The sequence below is a fragment of the Hemicordylus capensis genome, chromosome 4, assembly GCF_027244095.1.
Source record: "Hemicordylus capensis ecotype Gifberg chromosome 4, rHemCap1.1.pri, whole genome shotgun sequence".
Taxonomy (NCBI): domain Eukaryota; kingdom Metazoa; phylum Chordata; class Lepidosauria; order Squamata; family Cordylidae; genus Hemicordylus; species Hemicordylus capensis.
This window is the reverse complement of record NC_069660.1, coordinates 5,539,388-5,564,615: the sequence shown is the minus strand read 5'-3', so window position 1 is coordinate 5,564,615 and position 25,228 is coordinate 5,539,388. Positions and strand designations below refer to the sequence as shown.

Below are 25,228 nucleotides of genomic sequence, written 5' to 3'. Positions count from 1 at the left end.
CCTCCATCTCAGGCCCTGCTCATGACCCCGCCACTAACAGAGGTCCGGTTGGTGGGGACTAGAGACAGGGCCTTTTTGGTTGTGGCCCCTCGGCTTTGGAATGCCCTCCCTGAAGAACTTCGCCATGCTCCCTTCCTCAGTGTTTTTTTTTTTTTAAAAAAAATCTTAACACACACCTTTTTATTTATTTATCAAATTTGTACACCACCCCAAACTTTCATCTCTGGGCGGTTTACAAGGAGGCTTTTTAATGCTCCATTTTTATTATTTTGTAATATCTGGTAGGTTCTTTAGCGTTTTATAATTTTCAGTTTTAATTTGAACCTAATACTTGTGGTTTTTAATCTGACTTTAAAAAAATAGTTAATTTTATTACTTTTATTGTATCTTGTGTCTGTCTTATTGTTGTGAGCTGCCCCAAGCAGTAGTGCACTGGAGGGGCAGGGTATAAATATTGTAAATACATAATTAATAAGAAACTGCCTCCATGCAGATCATTAGTATATCAGGACAAGGACTAAGTTATTGTGGCTGGGATTATGGGAGTTGTAGTACAAAGTAAAGGTTGGGAGCCCGACTTAGCAAATGCACGTATGATGCTTCAGTGTCCAACATGTCCTCCCCACATATATCATTTCAGGGATGCTTCAACATTCAGCAGCAGGCAGCTCATTCTTATGCCCATATTGCAGATGTGGGAGTGAGGAAGAGAACGACTTACATGTCCACCAAGGCAGACACGGGCAGAAGGGAGGAACATCCCAACCTCCCCTTCCCCTGAAATCCCACCATCACATGGCCGCTGACACACTGAAGACAGCTGCACATCACCTTAGGAAGGGGCAAACAACAGTGTCCTGGGTTTGGTTTGGATGTTTAATACTCACAAACTTGTCACAATAATTTACAGAGTTCACCGCCCAACATACGGTGTGGACCCATTTAGCCATGAGAAATATCCACTCCTGGAGTTTCAAGAGCAATAATAACCCAAGGATTTCTGGATGTGGGATCAGCCTGGCTTGGATCCAGCCTCCCTTTCCCTGAAAACAGTCCCGCCTCCTGATGCAAGCGGCTTCTGCTCCCACTGAGAGAACAGCTCCCCCTCCCCAGCAGGGGTAGCCCGAGTGTCTGATCTCCCCAGTGGAAGCCACAGAAGAGGAGCAAAAGAACAGGCCCAAGCTGCAAAAATGGAAACGCTCTCACACCTACTTTCCCTGCAAGGCTTTCATTTCCAAGCAAGGAGAAAGCTCTTCAAGTAGTGCTTGCCTCAGGCATCCTCTGTTAAGGATGAGACAACAATGGCCTCTTTCCTGTTTTCTGAAAAAGCAGGGCCTCGAAGACAGAATTTAGAGCAGGCAGCTGAGGAATTCTTTTTTCTTTTCTTTTAAAAAGAAGTCAGGCACCTGGATCCCAAATTCAAGAAGTACCAGAGATTTCAACTGCAGGGATCTATAGAAAGCATTGAGGAGGAGGAAACTGAGTCACACATTCTGACCACACTCCTTCCTCACCCGTGGGTTTTAAAGCCTGCCACTCAAGTAATGGTCCAATTCATGGGTTCTCAAACTTGGATTCCCAGATGTTGTTGGACTACAACTCCCACCATCCTCAGTGACAATGGCCAAAGGATGATGGGAGGCATAGTCCTACATAATCTAGTTTGAGAACCCCTCTAGTTTTTTCCTTTTATGTCATGTGCCTTAAAAACAAATGGCCACTTCACGTGGGGGAGAGGGGAACACCCTTTAGATGCTGCCTGCACATATAGCATAACCAGTGTTTTTTTAGGGTCTGCTCGTCAGAGAAGCCCTGCTTCCACATGCTACCACACAGCCAAGCAGGGATGGAGAGAGAAGATGGTAAGGAGGCCGTGCTGGTGGTGGTAGGTAGGGGGAGATGTCGGGACATCTAAAGGAGAGCGAGCTTTGGACCCTCTGGTGCCCCACCTTCAATCCACACACAGCACACAAGTACCCACAGGGGCCTTGGTTGGCAACAAAGAACAGAGGCCCCAGCTCAGGGGTTCACTTTATTTAATACACTGAAAAGAGGGAACATTTTTTTGGGGGGGCGACCCCTGGAGCAGGAAATGAGTGTGTGCATGAGGGGAGAACCATGCACTCTTCACCCTCTCCCCCACCCTCCTGCTCAGGACAGCATGGCTATCTGCTCCACCAATTATCCAGTAGGGGTGTGTGGCAGACCCAACAGTATTTCCTTTCAACAGTTTGTGTCTGAGTTAACTTTCTTTGTTTTGTTTTTTTGTTTGTAAAGTCCATGGACCAGCACAAAAAAAGAAACGTGGGAAACGCAACTAAGGAGTCCAACTCAGGAGCTTGGAACCCAGCGCTACGACTTGGCCGTGGCACCACAGACTGCCCCGTGCACACACCCAGGAGTGCTACGCCACGTGGGCATACAAGCTCCGTTATATTCCCCGCTGGACAATGACAGCATTGAGTAGATTGGCTTCCTTCAGGGTCTGGTTGTCGTCCGACAGCTCTTTGTTCGGGAAGGTGGTCATGAGGACAAAGCTGGTGGCAGCCAGTGTGGGCCTGGCATCCACTATGAAGAGCCGGATATCACGGATCCTGCCCAGAGGAAATGAGACAACATGTTGGCCCCGTCGGCCTGATCCCCGGACAAATGGAGAAGGAACTCCCCTGTTTTGCAGAAGGAGCATCCACTCGGGCTTCCATGCACCTGCTCTGCCCTCTCCCATGCCCAACCCACACTTCCCTTCCACCACCCCGCCCCCCCCCACCGTACCTGTGACTGTGGTTGAATTTCTGGACAAGCCGCCCGCCATCTGCAAGCCGGATTTGGATGTTGGTGGTGGGCTCCGACTCATCGATGGTGACCAAGGAGCTGGCTTTGGCTTCGTTTTCAGCCTGCTGGGATGGAGAGCTTGCCCCCATCACTTGGGGGACAGTGCTGAGGACAAGTAGGGAAAAGATCGAAAACCACATCAAGTAAACTGAATAGCACCCCAGGGATATTCCTTTTTCTGCATGTAAACTCTCTTAAGTGAAGAGGCTCTCTCACAGGTCATTCCATCCATGCAGGACGAGAGGCAGAGAGCCTGGTTAACTGGCCAGAAAAACGTAGCCACACAGCTAGAGAAGGTAATTCCCACCAGAACAGCAGGCATTGGGAATGAGATCATCTTACTCTCTGCCTGGCCTGGTTTACTTTGGGCAAAGGCTTTCACAGCTGATGCCCAACCTGTGAGTGCAGCACAAGGGCTTCTCCTTAGTAAAACGTTACATGGAACTGGACAGTCTTATCTCAGTGGGCAGGTCCACACGACTGATCCAGTGCTGGCTCTGTGAGAATCTAGAGGTTCACACTCCTGGAGAGCAACCATATGCACACCTGGACATTCCCCCTGATCTCTGGTTGGCAACATGCCAGCCCGGCATGGAGCCAAAAGGCCCGTCATCTTAGATTTGAGCTCAGCCTGAAGTGGTCAGCTTCATGTCCAGTTGGCACAGTGCTAAGCAGAGAGGATGGGGGAACTTTCTGGGTTTACGTGATTGTTCTGTGGGAGCGCGCAGGCCGCAGGAATCTCTAGATTTCCGTGAAGTCACCATGATGTTGATGGTGTGAAGAGCCCCAGTATTTCAAACTCGGGATTCTCTCATTAAAAGCAAGGACAGCAGACTGGAGCAGGGGTGGAAGAAAAGGAAAACTAAGCAACACTGGTTGTGTAAGAGCAGCCCTGCTGAATCAGACCAAAAGGCCACCGAATCCAGAGTCCTGTTGCCCACAGTGGCCACCTAATGCCTCTGGAAAGCCCACAAGCAGAAGATGAACGCAACATCCCTCCCCTGCTGTTGCCCCTCGCCCCGGCTCAGTATTTAGTACAGACTGCCTCTAAACACGGAGGTTCTGCTTATCATGGCTCATAAGCTCCATGAATTTGTCTAATCCCTTTTTAAAGCCATCTAAGCCCATGGCCATCACATTCAATAGAGTAATGATACGTTGTGTCAAGTAGCCCTCTCTTCTGTCTACTTTTAACTTCCTGCTAATCCATTTCACTGGGTGACTGTAAAGTTCTAGGGGTGGGGCGGGGGGACCCCTCTCTCTCTTTCTACTTTCTCCACATGATGCATAATGGTATATAGAAGATTCACATATGGATTGGGCTTTTCTAACCCACAGGAAGCCACGCCTAGACCTATACGTAGCTGCTACACTCTGCCACAACATGGACTAGAGATGTGCTTTTTTATAATAATAGTAACAATAACTACCACTGCTACAAAAGCTGAAGATTCTCATGCATGCTGGCTGCTCACCTGCCCAGCTTCTGCCCTTCTCCAGTGAAAGCCCTGAAGGCACCTTTGGGTTTCATGAAATCCTCGTCACGGTGGTCCTCCAGATCCAAGTTCACCTGCCCTCCACGTGCCAGCCGACGAAGCTCTGCAGGGACCTCCCTAGCAAAAGAACGTCACGGACTGGATTATACGGGGAAAGGCCTGGCCAATCCATTGGCTCCTCTGCTCCAAGAACAGTGTCTAGCAGGAGGAGGAGGAGGAGGAGGAGGAGGAGGAAGACAGCTCTTTCCATTGGCCTGCCAAGGACCAACTGCCATTTCCTTTGTTAGATATTTCAAACCAAACTCACAACTGACCAGAATACAACACTTAAACATTAAACCCCCCAATAAAAACAAACAAAACTAAAATGTGAGATTTATATCCTGCTTTTTGCCCATCAGGTCCTCCAAGCAGGCTAGGTCTTGAAAGCACGCTCACCCTGGTGGCGCAGTGGTAAAACTGCTGCCCTGTAACCAGAAGGTTACAAGTTCGATCCTGACCAGGGGCTCAAGGTTGACTCAGCCTTCCATCCTTCCAAGGTCGGTAAAATGAGTACCCAGAATGTTGGGGGCAATATGCTAAATCATTGTAAACCGCTTAGAGAGCTCCGGCTATAAAGCGGTATATAAATGTAAGTGCTATTGCTATTGCTAAGACTTCTACGGTCCAGGGGCTGCTCTGCTTGGGGCACCTTCCATCTGGCGCCTATTCCCACCCTGGTCACCAAGGATGGCTCTGTCCTTGATTCTGCAACTACAGCTAAGTATGTGGCATCCAATCATTGAGATCCCTCCCCTTCCTCTTCCTTCCTCTGCTGTCTCTCTTGTGCCTCCTTTTCGCGTGAGGCCCTTGGGATAGTCAACTCTCTTCTCATTCTGTGTAAGCGCCAGGCACAAACGCCCCCATGATGGAAGAGAGTAGGGCTTGTCTGACACTGTGCCTCATCAAGGCCATGCAGGATCTTAGCAAGTGAACAGCCCTGCCTACAAGGCAAGATCCCAGCTGCTCCCAGGCACTGCCCAACATCCCTCTGCACCATCATTACCCTCTGCGGATAGATTCCAGGAACTGGGAGTTGGATGGATCTTGATAGCTCCTCAACTCTCCACTGTCCAGGCTGAACCCGCTCTTCCACAGCTTCAGGACCACATGCACCTGCAAAACACCCCACAGCAGAACTATTTCCACAACCTGCAGGGCCTCTCTGCCAGAAAGACGCTGCTACACTTCAGGGCCAATTCATACTAAGGAGAGAGACTACTCTCAGCACACTGCAGACACCCGGGCAACTCATCTTATCCCAAATCTCTTGCCAACGCAGCAGCCAAATCAATCTATTAAAAAGAAGGAAAAAGACTAAGTCTGTGTGGACTTGGTTATTATTATTATTATTACATTTATATCCTGCTCTTCCTCCAAGGAGCCCAGAGCGGTGTACTACATACTTAAGTTTCTCTTTCACAACAACCCTGTGAAGTAGGTTAGGCTGAGAGAGAAGTGACTGGCCCAGAGTCACCCAGCAAGTCTCCTGGCTGAATGGGGATTTGAACTCGGGTCTCCCCGGTCCTAGTCCAGCACTCTAACCACTACACCACGCTTGGTTAACTCTCATAGTTTGGATTCTACACCAGGCCAATGTACGTTTTAATTTGCAATGTGTTCAAATCACACTACATAGCATTTAGACTGTTATGACTAATGGGGAAAACTGAACTGAAAAACAAAACAGAAGAGAAGTCACACAGGCCATGAGGTTCTCTACCAGAAGCTTCCTCAGTGGCACTTGGACAATCCCCAACCCTGTTTTCTGGGCCTGAGGTCACCAATGCAAATCCTGTTGAAGGGGAGAGGGAGACGCTCTCTTTGGGGAAGGGCACACACTTTGCATGCTGAAGGTGCCCAGTTCAGTGCTCAGCATCTCCAGGGGAACAAGGCCCTTGGGTAACAGGGCTGGGAAAAGGACCTCTACCCAAGACCCTGAAGAGCCAAGTCAGGGCAGACAATGCTGGGCCCTGAACTCAAAGCCTCAAAGGACTCACATCTTGAGCAGCATTCTGTCTCATCTCTCCTGCGACATAAGCAGACTCCTCCTCAGGGGCAGCTCCCAGGCGGTACCCTCCGCCTGCAAAGGGCTGAAAGAGAAAAAGGACCCGTGACTCTTGGAAGCAGCCAGTAGAAGCCAAGTGGGTCACATCTATTCTCAACCCCAATCCAGTGGCACTGATCCGTTCAGGTTCTTTCCTAAAAACTTCCAAGGAAGGAGAGAGCTCCACACTGCCAGGACAGCTATGCTTGAATTCTTAAAGACAAGGGGTACTTTTATTTTTAAAGGGTAGGGGGGGAGAACGGGCATTTAAACTTGATCTGCCTTTTAATTACATCCGCTGCATCATACAATTTCCTCTCCCTCCCACGAAAAGCAGTTTTTTATGCAGGCTAGAACAAACTTTTCAGATCTACATGACAGACCCAAACAGTTAGGTATACTAGTGACTGAGGATTCTGCAGGCCCTAGTTAGTTAGAACTATTTATCTACACTAAACAATAAAAAGGTAGATGTAATTCATTTCTATTCAAAACTCATCTGAGGTGCCGATGTTATCATTCTGGCTCCAGTGTTGAAGCTACCACAGTTTTCTATATCTTTCCATCAGTGTTTCAGTGTTTGTGTGAATGACATCTAGAAGGAACAGGTTACAGGAGGCTAAATGCAGCCACCTTTCATCCAAGCCATCCCAAAGCTACTTTCTATGGACTCAGGACGCCTCAACTAAGTTCAGCTTTAAATTGCTCCCCACCCCTCCTTAAGTGTCCACACCTATACTCCATCTCTGTCAAGATTCTAGTCCTCATTTTCAACGTTTCCCCACTCTCTCCACCCTTTACTATTTCCCTCCCAACTCTTCCACCCATTGCTTTCTCCATGCCTTCAGCCATACTGGTCTCTGGAACCATCTTCCCAATCCACTCCTTGGTCTCCTCCTCCAAGTCCCCCTCCCGCTAAGTCTCATGTCTCTGCCCAGCCATGGTCTTGCTTCTCCACTGCCACTCTGTCTATCCGCACATTTCATTCATAGGTCCCCGACTTCACGCATCCCCATCTTGCTCATCCAGTGTGTAGGCAGTACTGGCTCAGCTCCTGTTTACCATGTCCTGCACAGCACTTCAGCAAGGGGGCCCCAAGTGGGAATAAACAGAAACAGGCATCATCATGAGTGGCTGGATCCACGCAAGACGGATCTCACCCACCCACTTACTTTTGGCCTGCTGGTTTCTCCGGGGCTCTTCGCGGCTCTGTCAACAGCCACCGCTCCGTGTTCTTTGGCCCCTCGGAACAAATCCTCCACCAGCTCGTTGGGACTCTTCTTTCTTGGAGGACCAACAATCTGCTGCCCACTTCGCTCTGAGCCCCCAGCATAGAATCTGAATGGAAGACCACAGACCCTCAGGATCACCCTTCTCCACAGGAGAAGCCATGAACAGCTCTGGCTGAGGCCTAGGCCCATACTTGCGTTTCACCAACACAGCACCGCTCTCCTCCCATGCAGCTACCAGACCACAGTCGTGAGTAGTTTAAAAAAACAAACAAACCAACATTAAAACACAACTAGTATCCCCTCACTTCTACTCTCTCCTGCAGCCACACCCAGCCCTGTGCTTCCACTGGTTCTTGTCCAAAAAACCACAAACCACCATCCACAGTCTGGGTCAAGAAACAGATTGGGCAAACCAGTGCACACACACTTGCGACTTTTAACCGGCCGTTGGCCCACCTGTGGCATCGATGCCAGAAGTAGAAAGGACACGAGAAATGTATGCCTCAGCTGGAGACCGACAGAAGAGCCTGCCTACAGCATACAGTGAGGCCCTCTCTCCAGCCTGCCTCTTCAGTGCTGCTCAGTGGACCAGAGGCAACACTGCAGCCAGAACCGCAGCACACACAAGAGTAGCAAGCGCTCCTCCCGGGGACTTGACTTGGGGTTCACTTGCCAAACCAGGTGGCCACCACCATCCCATCCACTGCGACAGTGTGGTGCCTCTGACTGACCAAGCCTCCCTTCTGGACTGCATGACCCAATGGCTGCATTTGGATGGCAGGTCAACATGGGACAGTAGAGAGCCAAATTCATGGGGGACCAGCCAATAGAGAGGTTTCATCCATTTCTCGGAAGGACTGCTCATATTAAATACAAACCACATTTCTACGACACTGAGGGTTGACACAATGGCCAAGAAGCTGACCTGTGAATCAGGAAACTCTGGTTTGAATCCCACTTCGGTCATGAAGTTAACAGGAGGCCTTAGGCAAGCCCACATCTTTCAGCAAACTGGCCCCCACACAGCGGGGATAATAATACTGATCTACCTTAGAGGTTGTTGGAAGGATTACAAGAAGATGAACATGGGAAGCTGCCTTATGCAGAGTCAGTCCATTGGTCCATCTAGTTCTGTAGTGCCTACAGCTGGTCTGATCAGCTTAAGCCCCCCAGTTGCTTTTGGACTAGAACTCCCATAACCCACAGACAATAGCCAGGGATTATGGGAGTTGTAGGCCAACATCCGCAGGAGGGCCCAGGTCTACAGTGACTGGCAGTTCTCCAAAACTGCAGAGAGGGGCTTCCCCAGCCTTGTCAGGAGATGTCTGGGACCTTCTGGATGTAAATCACATGCTCTACCACTGAATTATAGCCCTTGCCCAATAATGGATACAAAGCACTTTGAACACGTTAAAGCTCAACACACTTTAAAGCCCTGCAGCAATGTTGCTTAATGTTATTAATTTATTCATTCTCCCTTTTTGCAGCAGGACTATCTGAAAATTAGGAACTGACTTGATGTAAGCAAACCCACATGTACATGTTATTGTATATGCATCTACACAATGCACCAGATTTATAAGGACTTTTGCAATGCCCTGGATTATTTTTTTGTTTTGTTTTGGGGGTGGGAGCTCATACTCTACGCTGTTTCAGAATGTTAATGTTGCAGGTCATTCTTAGAGGTACTGTTAGTTCATAGGCAAGGGTGCAAAGAACCTAAAAGGTTCTAAATACCCACAGAAGGAGCCACTGAGCGTAGCTTCCCTAGAATTTCAGCTTTCTTGCTTTTTCTTTTGTATTAAAAGGGAGCACATTTTGAGCCTCTCTTTGCCAAGATCATTTCCGAAGTGTGTGTCAATCAAAGCCTGGTGACTCTGCTGATCCTTTTGGATCTCTCTATGGCTTTTGATACCATCGACCATGGTATCCTTCTGGACAGCCTGAGGGAGGTGGGATTGGGTGGCACTGTTATACAGTGGTTCCATTCCTACCTCTCTGGTAGATTTCAGATGGTGTCACATGGAGACTGCTGTTCTGCAAAGCGAGAACTAAATTGTGGAGTTCCACAAGGCTCCATACTGTCTCCAATGCTCTTTAACATCTACATGAAGCTGCTGGGAGAGATTATCAGGAGGTTTGGTGCTGGGTGTTATCAATATGCTGACGACGCCAAGATCTATTTCTCCATGTCAACCTCATCAGGAAATGGCATATCTTCTCTAAATGCCTGCTTGGAGGCGGTAATGGGTTGGATGAGGGATAACAAACTGAAGTTGAATCCAAATAAGATGGAAGTACTGACGGGGGGGACGGGACTCAAGAGATGGTTTTGGATGGGGTTACACTCCTCCTGAAAGATCAGGTACATAGCTTGAGAGTGCTCCTGACCCCAAAGTTCTCTCTGGTTTCTCAGGTTGAGGCAGTGGCCAGGAATGCTTTTTATCAGCTTCGGCTGATACGACAGCTACGTCCATTTCTGGAGGTGAATGACCTTAAAACAGTGGTACATATGCTGGTAACTTCCAGGCTTGACTACGGTAATGCACTCTATGTGGGGCTGACTTTGTACGTCTTCTGGAAACCACATTTGGTACAGAATGTGGCAGCCAGACTGGTCTCTGGGACAACTCGAAGGGACCACATAACACGTTTTAAGGGAACTGCACTGGCTGTTCTCATAAAGGATGCAGAATGGAGTTTTTCCTGGCACAGAACTTCTTGAAAAAAGAACTGATACATCCAACTCTGCTTAGGCTGGAACAATAAAGCAACGGTCTGTTCCCCGCAACAAAAATGAGTCACTTACTATGCAGGATCTGGGTGTGAATTTGCTTTGAACAAAGGCGGGTGAGGTCACGCCCTCACAAAGCATGAGTCCAGCAGCTGCCTCAACAGAAGGGGCCCTGCCCAGCACAGAGCTTTCTATGGCAGCCTGAGAGCATGAAAACATTTCCAGAGAGACTCTTACAATGCAGACCTTCCCACTCAGAACTCCTCCCCCACCTCCTCCATAAAGAGGAGAGTCAAACAGTCCAGGCATCCAGCCAGAGACAGACCTTTGTCCTTCTTCCTCTTCCTCCTCCTCCTCCTGAGCATGGACAAGGTCCCGGAATGACGTCACCCTGTGGTCACTAGAGGGACAAAGGAAAACACCATACACAAGAACATGAATCCACCCTCTCCAAATGTGTTACCTCTCTCTGCTGACATCTAAAGACCTGATCCTACAGTCTCCTATGCACTTGCAAAAGTGGGGAAAGACTGTGCAATTAGTGCAGCTCAGAGTTATGGAGCGCCAGCAGCAAGAGCATCTTGTACTAATGAGCTGGGGATGGGGGGGGGGTGCAGCAAAGGAGGCACAGCTGCCTCTGCTTCCTGGAGCTCCGTCTGGCCCTCTCAGTTTGCCCGAGAGCCACACTGCCTGCAGGCCTACCAGCTTGCAGGCAGCGCAGCTCTCAATAACACTGGGGTGGGGTGGGGTGGGGTGGGGTGAGGGAGAGAGAGAGAGAGAGAGAGAAGCAAACAGAGCTCCGGGAAAGAGAGGCAGCAGTGCTTCCTCTGACACTCACCCCCATATTGTTAGGATGAGCCGCTCCTGGGCACCAGCACAGCACAATGCTGTTGCAACATCACTGCAATTTGGGACAGCAAAACCACACCTTGCAAACTTTTGCAGGTATCAAATCAGGTCAGAAAGAGTCTAGGGAGAGGCAGGATGGGGGAGAGGCAACGCTGAATGCAATCCGTTCCATGCCAACAGGACCAACAGATAGCCCACCTTCCTTCCTCTTTGCATACTGCTGCAACAGTGTCAAGTATTATTAACCAGACAGACAACTAGAAACAAGATACCAACCAGCTGCTGTGGAGCAGCCTTTTGCAGGCACCCAAAGGATCAGGTTGTAATACACAAGCTGGTCTTGTGGTAGCAAGTACCTTTGTTAAGCAGGGTCCTACCTGGTTGCATATGACTGGAGACTACATGTATGAGCACTGTAAGTTATTCCCCCCAGGGGATGAGATTGCTCTGGGAAGGACAACTGAGGTTCCAAGTTCCCTCCCTGGCAGCATCTCCAAGAGAGGGCTGAGAGAGACTCCTGCCTGCAGCCTTGGAGGAGCTGCTGCCAGTCTGTGAAGACAATACTGAGTTAGATGGACCAAGAGTCTGACTCAGTATATGGCAGCTTCCTACGTTCCAAGTATATAAGTCAGGACACGACCCCTGTTTATGGCAACTGAGTAGCGAAACACCCCATCATTATGAAGGGCAGAGAATGTGCGGGGAGAGCTTCTCTTACAGGGAACATAAGAGCCCTGTCGGATCAGGTCCATTGGACTTGATCCACAGTGGCCAACCAGGTGCTTTCAGGAAGCCCACCAGAAAGGCACGAAGGCCACAGACCTCTCCTGCTGCTGCTTCCCACTAAATAGCATAGGATGGCAGACTGTCTCTGAATGTGGAGGTTGCCCCACCCCATTCAGCAAGCGATGATGAATTCACTGAGAAGTCTAACTAAATCTAAACTAGTGGACATCACATATTGTGTCAGTGAGTGCCATGAATTATTTTTATTTATTTATAAAATATTCCACATTTATATTCCACTCTTCTTCCAAGGTGCCCAGAGAGGTGTACATAGGTACGTTTCTCCACACAACAACTCTGTGAAGTGGGTTAGTCTGAGAGAGAAGTGACTGGCCCAGAGTCACCCAACAAGTATCATCAGGCTGAATGGGGTTTTGAACTCGGGTCTCCCAAGTCCTAGTCCAGCACTCTAACCACTACACCACGCTGGCTCCTAAGGTAAAGTGTGCCGCCGAGTTGATGTCGACTTCTGGCACCCACAGAGCCCTGTGGTTATCTTTGGTAGAATACAGGAGGGGTTTCCCATGGCCATCTCTCGTGCAGTATGAGATGATGCCTTTCAGCATTTTCCTACATCGCTGCTGCCCGATATAAGTGTTTCCCATAATCTGGGAAACACACCAGCGGGGATTCGAACCGGCAACCTCTGGCTTGCTATTCAAGTCATTTCCCCACTGCTCCATTAGGTGAAGCAGTATTTAAGAGCTTGCAGTAGCAAGCATGAATTGTCCCCTTTGCTAAGCAGGGTCCACACTGGTTTGCATTTGAATGGGAGACTACATGAGAACACTGTAAGAGATTCCCCTCAGGATAGGAACATAGGAAGCTCCCTTACACCGAGTCAGACCATTGGTCCCTCTAGCTCAGTATTGTCTACCCAGACTCGCAGTTTGTGTTTCTACTTCCTCCATAGTTCTGCAGCTTGGGATCATATAATACAATTGACTTGCAGCAGATTCAAGACAGACAAAAGGAAGCTAGCTTATTCTGAGTCAGACCACTGGTCCATCAGTATTGTCTTCACAGCCTGGCAGCAGCTTCTCCAAGGTTGCAGGCACGAGACCCTCCCAGCCCTATCTTTCTTGGAGATGCTGCCAGGGAGGGAACTTGGGACCTTCTGCATGCAGTGCTCTTCCCAGAGTGGCCCCATCTCCTAAGGGGAATGTCTTACAACACTCACATGTAGCTGCCCATTCAAATGCAAACCAAGGCAGACACTGCTTAGCAAAGGGGTCCATTCTTGCTTGCTACCACAAGACCAGCTCTCCTCCCATGGAGGATGGGGCCAGTGTTCCCTCTAACAGGGATTCTCAGATGTTGTTGACTACAACTCCCACAATCCCCAGCCAAAGGCCATTGCAACTGGGGATGCTGGAAACTGTAGTGAGAAACATCTGGGACATCCCAGATGTTAAAGGGAACATTGGATGGGGCCACTCTGGGAAGAGCACCTGCACGCTTGCACGTAGAATGTTCCACGTTCCTCCCTGGCATCTCCAGATAGGGCTGGGAGGGTCTCGTGCCTGCAACCTTGGAGAAACTGCTGCCAGTCTGTGCAGACAATACTGATGGACCAATGGTCTGACTCAGAATAAGGCAGCTTCCTTTTGTCTGTCTTGAATCTGCTGCAAGTCAATTGTAATGGATGATCCCAAGTTCCAGAACCACAGAGGAGGTAGAAATGCTTCTGTCTTTCCATTGTTTCCATACTACATATAATTTTATAAGCCTCTTTCATGTCCCCCACTTAAGTTGTCTTTCCCCCAAAAGTTACTTTAGCTTTTCTTTGAATGGGCTCCAACTCCCTGCAACGTGCTTCTGTGCACTTTCAGGATCCCTGCTGGTCAAGGCCAGGCTTCCTAGTGCTTCAGGGCTGGAGGACAGGCCCATCCATGTCCTAAAGGGCAGCACTTAGCTTATGAGGAAGGAGGTAAAGGGGTGAAGGACAACACGAGAGTGCAAGCTAAAGCAGTTCTCTGTCCCTGGTGCCTGCTGCAGCTCCATATAAGCTGCATGCAGGTGCTCTTCCCAGAGCACAGCTCATATAAGCATCGCTTCATCCTGGGTTTTGCTTCTTGGTCACACGAGAGTATGAATGTACTAGCAAACAGACCAACTGGGGCATGCAGTAGACTGTGGTCTACTCTGGGATGGAGACTGCCTTGGTCGGTCTGATGGATGATCTCCAATTGGCAATTGACAGAGGAAATGTGACTCTGTTGGTCATTTTGGACCTCTCAGTAGCTTTCGATACTATCGAAAGTATAGTATAGTACTAGCTTTCGATACTATACCATAGTATCCTTCTGGAACTTAGGGGGTTGGGGGTGGGAGGCACTGTTTTACAGTGGTTCTGCTCCTATCTCTCGGACAGGTTCCAGATGGTGTCGACTGGAGATTGTTGCTCTTCAAAATCTGAGCTTAAGAATTGTGTCCCTCAAGGCTCTGTACTCTCTCCAATGCTTTTCAACATCTACATGAAACCGCTGGGAGAGATCATCAGGGGATTTGGAGCTGGGTGTTATCAGTATGCTGATGACACCCAGATCTATTTCTCCATGTCAACCTCTTCAGGTGATGGCATATCTTCTCTAAATGCCTGCCTGGAAGCAGTAATGGGCTGGATGAGGGAGAATAAACTGAAGCTGAATCCAGATAAGATGGAGGTACTTATTGTGCGGGGTCAGAACTCCAGAGACGATTTTGATCTACCTGTTCTGGATGGGGTCACACTTCCCCAAAAGGAACAGGTCCACAGTCTGGGAGTACTCCTGGATCCACACCTCTCCTTGGTTTCTCAGGTTGAGGCGGTGGCCAGGGGCGCTTTCTATCAGCTTCGGCTGATACGCCAGCTGCGTCCGTTTCTCGAGATCAATGACCTCAAAACAGTGGTACATTTGTTGGTAACCTCCAGACTGGACTTCTGTAATGCGCTCTACATGGGGCTGCCTTTGTATGTAATCCGGAAACTTCAGTTGGTTCAGAACGCGGCAGCCAGGTTGGTCTCTGGGTCACCTTGGAGAGACCACGTTACTCCTTTGCTGATGGAGTTACACTGGCTGCCAATAGGTTTCCAGGCAAAATACAAAGTGCTAGTTATAACTTATAAAGCCCTAAACGGTTTAGGTCCTGGGTGTTAAGAGAGCGTCTTCTTCGCTACGAACCCTACCGCCCATTGAGGTGATCTGAGGAGGTCCGTCTCCAGTTGCCGCCAACTCGTTTAGTTGTCACACAGAGACGGGCCTTCTCAGCTGCTGCCCCGAGATTGTGGAATGCGCTCCCTGCTGAGTTACGATCGTCCCCATCTCTGGCTATTTTTAAAAAACATTTGAAAACCGTTTTTTTTACCCAAGCCTTCTCAGGTTTTTAATTAAAAATACTGTTTGTTAATTTTATGGTTTTTAAATTATTGTATTGTTTTAACTTTTATATATGTGTTATATGTTGCATTGTTGTAATTTTTATATATGTTTTAATTGTTAGCCGCCCAGAGACGTATGTTTGGGCGGGATATAAATTCCATAAATAAAATAAATAATACTCTGACCAACAGCAGCTCCTCAGGATCTCAGGCAGATGTTTTTCCAAGTCCTGTTACCAGAGCAGAGATGTGCCTATCTGAAAATTCCAGGGACTGAAGCTCAGAGGTTGTGCAAGCAAAGCATGTGCTCTGTCACTGATCTAGGACACATTCAATACATATTGAAGTGTGCAAAAGAACTCAAAGAGAGTTAAGCTCTATCATGCTGCTGCTTACAATTTTGCTCTAACATAAACATGTAAAATTTTCTTTTTTTAAAGTGACCTTATAACCACTCCTCCTGAAGTGGTTATTCACTTCAGGAGCATACAACCTCCTGAAAAGGTATGTCTACACCAGTGTTCCCTCTAAGGCATGCGCACATGTGCATGCACTCACAGGTTTTTTGATGTCCACTCAGTTAATTGTAGATCCCGCTCAGGTTGAATCAGGAAGACCCTACTCTGAATGAGTGTGCGCAAACACTGCCTTGATACTGCCATGCAGAACAAAACTCATTCTGCCCACAGATGAAAAAAATTAGAGAACACACTGGTCTACACCATACCATTCTGGCTTAGGATTACTTCCCCCATAAGCCCCAGATCTGGGGAACTGCATAAGGGGCTAGGGCTTTCTAGCTGAGTCAACTTCATACAGTTACAGTTTCCAAGCTTCTTTCTGGAGGAAGAAGCAATAGCAGTTTATACCAGCTTCTAACACTGACATGCCCAAAGGCAAGGCAGTTTGATCTCACCTGGGCGCAGTGCCTCTGGTAACGGAGCTAGCAGTTGGCTGTGGGAGTGTGATGATGTCTTCGTCACCTCCATCTTCATAAAAACTGGCCAAAGCAATCTGAAAGGAAAGATTCATAGCACTTTATGTGAGCTGGCAGAATCACCTAGTGCCATCCAGAAAGAAGGAACCCAACTTTTTAATTACCCTGTGAGAACTGGCAACTTCTGTACTACACACTATGCCAATAGGTAAAATATTACAGACATTCTCTTGGGAAAATCCTGGCCGAGAAAGAACTGAGGAGATTTCCAGTATTCTCACAGCTGCTTTGGTCAAAACTGTTACACCAGAGACTAACATTTTGAGGAAGACTGCAGTGAAGAACCGGCTGATCCAACGGTGGTATTGTAATTCAGCAGCAATGAGTTCTTGACAAACTACCAGTTCGAAAGTGAAAGGGCTTTCACTGGTCAAATATTTTTTAAGTGTTCTCAAGAGAGCAGAGACAAAAAATGATCACAATCACAGCATACAGCAGGCCTGCTCAACTTAGGCCCCCCAGCTATTTTTTGGAATAAAGGTGAAGTTGTGCCATCGAGTCGGTGTCGATTCCTGGCGACCACAGAGCCAATACAAGGTCTTGGTTATAACCTATAAAGCCCCAAACAGCTTGGGCCCTGGGTAATTAAGAGAACATCTTCTTTGCTATGAACCACACTGCCCACTGAGATCATCAGGAGGTTCATCTGCAGTTGCCACCAGCTCATCTGGTAGCTACTCAGGGATGGGCCTTCTCCATTGCTGCCCCAAGGCTTTGGGCTTATTTCACTTACTGCTGAAATAAGAGCCTCCAAATCTCTTATAACTTTCAAAAAGGCAGTCAAAACACATTTGTTCACACAGGCTTTTGATTAGATACTATTTTAATTGTGTTTTAATAGTTTTAATGTTGTAAATTTTAAATTGTTGTAATGTTTTAACCTTTTTATTTGTAGTTTTTATTGTTTTGTTGTAAACCACCCATTTTGTGTTTTGGGCAGTATACAAATGTGTTAAATAAATAAATACATGTGATTTTCTTTGGTAGAATACAGAAGCGGTTTACCATTGCCATCTCCCGCGCAGTGTGAGATGATGCCTTTCAGCATCTTCCTATATCACTGCTGCCTGATATAGGTGTTTCCCACAGTCTGGGAAACATACCAGTGGGGATTCGAAACAGCAACCTCTTGCTCCCTAGGCAAGTTACTTCCTTGCTGCATCCTCCCATAATCCCCAGCCACAGTGGCCAATAGCCAGGGATTATGGGAACTGTAAGCTGTACAGGAGGGCCGAAGTTGAGCAGCCCTGGCATACAGCAATCTTCATTCAAATTCTGGAGGGGCCGGTCCCCCTCCTAACCTGTTGCCTTAAAAGGCCATTACCACCCATGGTCATTATCATCTAATATCTATACAAGTGCCTACACTATTCTAGGTGTTGAACATTGATAAAACAGAGCAGATTCCTGCCTGCAATCTAAATAAAAAAGTACAAGGAAAAAGACTTGGAGGGAAAATGAAACTCTATCCTCATTGAAACTAAAAGAAATATTGCAGAGAATTAGTGTAAAAGACTAATAATCAAAACAGACAATGATCAAAACAGAATAGCAAAAGGGAAATGCAAGCACAAAAGAGGCAAGTTTTTAGTAACATCTTAAAGGAGGACAAAGCAGAGACCTGAAGAATACCAAGAGAGAGTTCCATACATTAGAAGCCAAGAGAGAGAAAGGACAGATGAGCATTAACAAAAGAGAGCTTTTGAAGGAAGATTAGTTTCTGATAAGCAGAAGGAGAGAGAAGAATGGAGAAAAAGCAACTATGACCACGGGAGAGATAAAAGTCAAAAGAAGCAACTTGACATGGAACAATGCTTGAAGTGCCTTTATTTAGGGTGAATGTTAATGCAAAAGTCCATTAATGCAAAAGTTGTTGTTTCCTCAGGATACACTGAGGTACCTGGCTGGGACTGAGGCACCAGCAGCCCCCTTGAACTGCAGAAAAACAGTACAAGGACCACCATGATCAAAGCAGAAACTTTGGAGAGCTGGTCAGAGATGGTCAGAAGGCCTGGTGTGGCTGACAGGCCAACAAGTGGGGGGGACGGGGAACCACATGTACTGGAATCAATTAGGGTCAAAAAGGCAGCTCAAGGCATAAATCCTTATCTCAAATTTAGACTGCTGAAAAGAGAGGCAGATGGTCCATTTCAAGACCTCTGCATTCTTGCATTCTCGTCTGTGCAATGCACAATTCTGGCAACTGTTAGAGACAAGATGCTGACTGGATATGGAAAAATTGGCCCGTATCAACAAGGGCTGATTGATACGATCGTATGTCAGTGGAGATGTCTACAGACTGACATTCTGGCAGGAATTCCAGTGTGATGGGAGAGTCTTGTGAATGCTTCAACCCACATAGATAATTCAGGATTCCCATGTCTTAATTCAACAAACTTTGCAGAAGTGTCCCCAGCCACAAGCCTTAATGGAAGAATTCACAAAACTGGCTGCACACATCAACATCAACATCAACAGAAGAAGCTAATTAAGTGAATGAATTGAGCTTTGAATTCAGTCTGTAGCTTCTTGTCATCATATTGGGAATTAATTGATTAAATGCTGTCAAGTCAGTGACAACTCTTAGCGACCACATAGATAGATTCTCTCCAGGATGATCTGTCTTCAACTTGGCCTTTAAGGTCTCTCAGTGTTGCATTCATTGCTGTCCTAATAACACTCCTATAACTTAGGCGTTATTTCCCCATTATTATTGTTGTTGTTGTTGTTGTTGTTTACACAGTCAGACAGGTGTTATTGACTGGTTTGTATTATTATTATTACTACTATTATTATTATTATTAATGTGTATGGTATGGGCACGTGCTGCATGGAACTCCCAAATGGCCACAGCTTTGTGGGGCATTTCCCTATGAAGGGAAATGGGAGCTGCTTGCTTCCTTAATGCAACGTATGAAATGGTCCCAAAATGCCGGAAAGAAGGAGAGTTCTTTCAAGGTGACAGAAGTTAACAAGTGCCAAGTTATTTCAGCCTTGCAGAAAAAATGTCAGCCACCCACTCACCTGAGGCAAGCAACACTTTTGCCCAGGCAAAGAGCTTGCCAAACTTGCTGCTCAAGCTACTGTATAGTACACTGAAGCACATGAGCAGACAAGTAGCTTCTCCAGCTTTCCTCGGTAGCTCAAGTTGTTGTAGTCTCCAAGACTGTAAGAGTTGTACATATTTTCTGAGTAATGGGTCTATGGCAGGGGCTCCCAGCCTTGGGCTCCCAATGCTGTCCAACTACAATTCCCATCATCCATGGCTGAAAGTGATTGTGGTTAGAGACAAGGAAAGTTATAGTCCAACATCATTTGGGGACCCAAGGTTGGGAATCCCAGATCTATGGAATTTTGCAAAAGGCATCACCAATGTGCAAGCACCTGGCTGGGTGACTCTTGCAGCCTGGCGAACTTGAATAACTGAAACAGTCCCAATCTCCCTGGAAGCTGCAGCACTGTGGATGGAAACCAGTTTTTCCTGAAACACAAGCCTCCACACTGCAACTAGCTGCAATTATAAGAACAGCCCTACTGGATCAAGCCCAAGGCCTATCTACCAGTAGCCACTGATAGATCTATCCTCCATGAATTCGTCTAAGCCCCTTTTAAAGACATACAAGCTAATGATCATCACCACATCCCATGGCAGAGAATTCCATAGATTAATTATGTACTGTGTGAAAAGGTATTTCCTCTTGTTGGTCCTAAATAAATTTCCCAGCCTTCAGTTTCATGGGATGACCCCTGGTTCTAGTGTTGTGAGAGAGGGAGAAAATTTTCTCTCTGTCCACTCTCTCTATTCCATGCATAATTTTATAGACCCCTATCATGTCTCCCTGTAGTTGCCCCTTTTCCAAACTAAAAAGCACCAGATGCTGTAGCCTTGCCTCATGCTCCAGACCCCTGATCATCTTGGTTGCCCTCTTCGACACCTTTTCCAGTTCTACTACAATGTCCTTTAGATGTGGTGACCAGAACTTCACATTGTAGTCCAAATGTGGCCATACCACAGATTTGTATAAGGGTATTATTATATTAGCACTTTTATTTTCAACCCCCTTCTTAGTGATCTCTAGCATGGAATTTGGCTTTTTCAGAGTGGCCACAGATGAGTTGACACTTTCAACAAGCTTTCCACTATGACCCCAAGATCTCTCTGCTGCTCAGTCACTGGCAGCTCAGACCCCATCAGTGTATATGTGAAGGCTGGGTTTCCCGCCCCCAATATGCATCACTTTACACTTGCTTACACTGAACCACATTTGCCATTTTGTCGCCCTCTCAGCCAGTTTGCAGAGATCCTTTTAGCGCTCCTAACAATCTTTTATGGATTCCACTAACCTAAACAGTTTAGCGTCATCTGCAAATTTGGCCACTTTGTTCGTTACCACAACTTCTAGATCATTTATAAACAAGTTAAATCAATGCTATATAGACTAGTGTTCCATCTCTGGCCAGCACCAGAGGACTTGAGGATTGGCAAGGGAACCCCTAAAAGACCAAGAACCAGTGTCCATCCTGCATCAAGACTTCTCTTGGCCCCTACCTTTTCTCTCTCAGGAAATCTGTGCACTAAATTTTCCTTGGGTCCTGATCTACTAGTTGGGAACTATGGTTTAGGTACTAGAATTATGAATTAGTATATTTACCCAAAAAGAAGATGACTCTGAATTAAAGCCATCGTGTCTCAAGGAGGCGGTGGTAAGACCACTATTAAAAAAGCCCTCCCTTGATCCCTCCAACCCGGACCACTATAGACCTGTGTCTAACCTTCCCTTTTTGGGCATGGTGATAGAGCGTGTGGTGGTGTCCCAGCTGCAGAGGGTCTTGGATGATACGGATTATCTGGACCCTTTTCAATCTGGCTTCCGCCCTAGATATGGGACTGAGACTGCCTTGGTCGCTCTAGTGGATGACCTTCGCCGGGAGCTAGACAGGGGGAGTGCGTCCCTGTTGGTTCTGCTGGACCTCTTGGCAGCGTTCGATACCACTGACCATGGTATCCTTCTGGGCCGCCTCTCGAGTATGGGAATCGGAGGTACTGCGTTGCAGAGGTTCCAATCCTTTCTTGGGGGGAGGGTCCAGAAGGTAGTGCTGGGGGACTACTGCTCGGCTCTGTGGCCATTGGCCTGAGGGGTCCCGCAGGGTTCGGTCTTGTCCCCCATGCTGTTTAACATCCACATGAAGACGCTGGGAGAGGTCAACCGGGGACTTGGACTGAGTTGTCAGCAATATGCGGATGACACTCAGCTCTATCTCTCCTTGTCACCTGCTCCTAGTGAGGCGATGGATGTCCTGAATCAGGGGCTGGAGGCCCTGATGGGTTGGATGTGGGTTAATAAACTGAGACTGGATCCAGACAAGATGGAGGTAATGTTGGTCAGTAGGAGAGCCAATCGGGATGAGGTTATTTTATCGGTTCTGGATGGGGTTGCACTCCCCTTGAAGGAGCAAGTACACAGCTTGGGGGTACTACTGGACCCGGCTCTGCTTTTGGAAGCTCAGGTGGAGGCGATGGCCAGGGGTGCCTTTGCACGGCTTCGGCTAGTGCGCCAACTGCGTCCCTTTCTCGAGAAGGCAGATCTGGCCACGGTTACCCATGCCTTAGTCATGTCAAGGCTGGATTACTGTAACGCGCTCTACATGGGGCTGCCCTTGAAGAATATCCAGAAACTGCAGCTAGTGCAAAACGTGGCAGCTAGGGTTTTATCTGGAGCTGCCCGTTGGGATCACATCACACCCATTCTGAAAGAGCTGCACTGGCTACCAGTTTGTTTCCAGGTCCAATTCAAGGTGCTGGTTTTGACCTTTAAAGTCCTTAACAGTTTAGGCCCGGGGTACTTGAGGGACCGCCTGCTCCCAAGGGTTGCTGCCCGCTTGACAAGGTCATCTGAGGAGGCCCTGCTCCAGGTGCCGACAATGAAGGAGGCTCAGCTGCCGTGCACTCGGGACAGGGCCTTCTCTGTTGCTGCCCCCAGACTTTGGAATGCTCTCCCGGTGGCCATTCGCTCCTCGGACTCCATCACAGTTTTTAGAAGGCTTCTTAAATTTTGGCTTTTTATCCAGGCTTTTACATGACTGTTTCTATTGCTGCTTCTATGTGTTTTTATCCATTTATAGTTTTTATGCATGTATTTTAAAGTTTTTAAATTAGATTTGTTTTATGTATTTTTAGCTTAATGTTTTTACTGTCATTTTATTGTATGTTTTTTAACTTTTGTAAACTGCCTTGGGGTTGTTTTTAATGAAAGGCGGTATATAAATTCAACAATCAATCAATCAATCAATCAAGACGACACCCTTAAAATAGGTTAAATTTCAGTTATACCTATATTTACACAAAGGAAGAGGAGTCTGAATTTAAGATGAACCCCCCAATTTCAAACAACAAAGAGCTTGGAAAAAATCTAGTTTGATTCAGGTAAATATGGTAGTTTTAGAGAAGACCAGAAATCCCTGTGTCTCCCATCCAGCATCCTAAACAAGAAGAATGACAGAAGTAACAGACATGCAAAGGGGCAAAAAGAAAAAAATGAACTAATATCTATCCCACACAAGCCTGCATTTCAGTGCACAATGAACGAAGAAACAGGGTTCCCTTTGTAGAATGGGGACAGTTTGCAAGAGCCTGGCCAAGAGCTGGAATCAAGCAAAGGGAAAGTCCCTTCTGAGTGCTGAGAGGGCAAGAACTGGAAAAGAGAAAAAAGAGTGATGGTTTCCACGGGATAGTGTCAGAGAGAGAATGAGTTTTCTGTAGGCAATACACTCAACCTCCAAGTTTGCAAAGGGGAAACTGAAAGGTGACTGGGGTGGGAGGAAAGATAAAGTCTGTTGTAGGCTGAGAAGAAGGCAGAAATAAGGAGAACATATACACCTAAAAGCCATGTGGGATCAGACTAAAAGGTTCACCCACATTCTCTTTCCTACAGTGGCCAGTCAGCTATCTCCAGGAAGCCAACAAGGTCAGCATGAAGGCAACAGCTTTCTCTCAATATTGCTATTCTGAGGTATACTGCTACTGAATACAGAGGCCCTATAGAGCTATCAATGCTAATAGGCCTCGATAAACCTCTCCTCCTCCATGTTTTTTTCTAACCGCCTTTTAGAGCCATCTGAGCCAAAGACCAGAATCAAAGCTGGGGCAACAGATTCCTTACATTAATTCTGCATCTGTCTCGTCTCGCCTGCCCAGCAGCTTCATGAGGAGATCCCACATTACCACAGCAGGGGTGGTCAACCTGAGATTCTCCAATGGCTGCTGGACCACAACTGGGGTTTCCAAACTTGGGTCCACAGATGAGGCTGAACGACAACTGGCCTCTGGCCACTGTGGCTGGGGATGATGGGAGCTGCAGTCCACCAACATCTGGGGACCCAAGCTGGAGAACCCCTGGGACTACGACTGCCAGCAACTGCAGCTGGGGATGATGGGAGCTGTAGTCCAACTGCAGCTGGAGAGCCTCACGTTGGCTACCTTTGCTGTAGTAATTTGGAGACTAGAGAGACCTGGCAGAGAGGGGGAAGGTTCATGAAGGAAGGAGGGAGACACAGAGTTCCCCCTGGGTGGGGGGCAGAGAAATAAGGGGGAGGGGTGGGGGAGGAGCAGCCGGCGGGGGGGGCGGAGGCGGAGCCTGGGGGAGGGTCCCCCTTGGCTCCAGTGGGGAGGAGCCTCTCCCCCCCGCGCGCCATAACATAAAGTGTGGGGGGCATTTCTTCTCTCTCCGTCGCCCCCTCCGCCCGAGTACCTGCAGGTCCCCGCCAGCCGACTCCAGGAAGAAGCGCGCTCGCTCCTCCTCGGCTCCAGTCACGGCTACGAACTCCCTCAGCGCCTCCTCCCGATCCGCCATCTTGCCCGGTGCAACCGCCAAACCGCTCCGGCCGGCCCCCGATGCCGTCTCAGCCTCGAGACGCAGCTTCCGGCCGCAGCGCCAGGAGGAGGGCACAGGCTTCGCTGGCTCCTCTTGGGCGCGTGCTTCACTGAAGCTGCTCCGGGCAGAAACAAAGGCCGAGACCACGCCACCTGCGGGCCTGTAGCAGGGTTGCCGTAGTGAGAATGGTGGGTTGGCGTTGCCTGCTGCCTGGAGGGAAGAGTCCTCTGAGCCGGCTCCACTCCGGGACACGCGTTACGCCCGCCAAGTAACGTGCGTGAGGGCCTCCAAGGCGCTTTAAAAAAATGAAAGATAATAATAATAATAATAATGAAAAAACCGCATTATTTTATTTGCTTGCTTGGGCATTTCCCAAACTTTATTCTATTCTAGTTCTAGCCTGGAAAAACACATAAAGGCATACAAGTACACACGCAGCATTTTGTATTTTTTGAAATTAAGCTTTATTGTTTTTAATGGCGTTTTGTCATGGTTATTGTAAGTGCATTTTACTTGGGGGGGGGGGGTTAACATAGAAAGGCAGTGTAGAAATCATTTACATTAAAACTGATAACCGGACAATTGACTAATTAGATACACAAGATAAAATAATAGCGTTTATAAATTATATCATCCCTGCTCCAAGGAACTCAGGGTGGCAGTATACTGTCTTCTGCCATTTTATAGCAATAGCAATAGCACTTACATTTATATACCGCTTTATAGCTGGAGCTCTCTAAGTGGTTTACAATGATTTAGCATATTGCCCCCAGCATTCTGGGAACTCATTTTACCGACCTCGGAAGGATGGAAGGCTGAGTCAACCTTGAGCCCCTGGTCAGGATCGAACTTGTAACCTGGTTACAGGGCGGCAGTTTTTTACCACTGCGCCACCAGGGGCTCATTTTATCCTGATAACAGCCTTGTGAAGTAGGTCAGGCTGAGACTGACTGCTCCAAAGTCACCCTGTGAGCTTTGTGGCTG

The 25,228-nt window shown here is 47.7% G+C and overlaps 1 protein-coding gene across 1 annotated transcript; it reads right to left on the bottom strand.

Annotated features, from left to right (window-relative positions):
• Nucleotides 1-858: 858 nt before the first annotated feature.
• NSFL1C (NSFL1 cofactor) lies at nucleotides 859-24,362 on the bottom strand. The gene is made up of 9 exons (XM_053244774.1): nucleotides 24,122-24,362; nucleotides 16,293-16,390; nucleotides 10,706-10,780; nucleotides 7,587-7,752; nucleotides 6,368-6,460; nucleotides 5,374-5,483; nucleotides 4,308-4,445; nucleotides 2,773-2,937; nucleotides 859-2,594 (listed from the first exon to the last, which is right to left on the bottom strand). The coding sequence occupies exons 1-9, from the start codon at nucleotides 24,221-24,223 to the stop codon at nucleotides 2,432-2,434; spliced, it is 1,110 nt and encodes a 369-aa protein (XP_053100749.1). The 5' UTR covers nucleotides 24,224-24,362; the 3' UTR covers nucleotides 859-2,431.
• Between the last annotated feature and the right edge of the window lie 866 nt (nucleotides 24,363-25,228).

Coding starts and splice junctions, on each gene's coding strand:
- NSFL1C (XM_053244774.1), bottom strand. CDS start 24,223: ATGGCGGATCGGGAGGAGGCGCTGAGGGAGTTCGTAGCCGTGACTGGA. Junction 6,461..7,586: donor GAGAAACCAGCAGGCCAAAA/GTAAGTGGGTGG, acceptor TTTCTCTTTCAG/CCCTTTGCAGGCGGAGGGTA. Junction 4,446..5,373: donor CTGGAATCTATCCGCAGAGG/GTAATGATGGTG, acceptor TTCTTTTGCTAG/GGAGGTCCCTGCAGAGCTTC.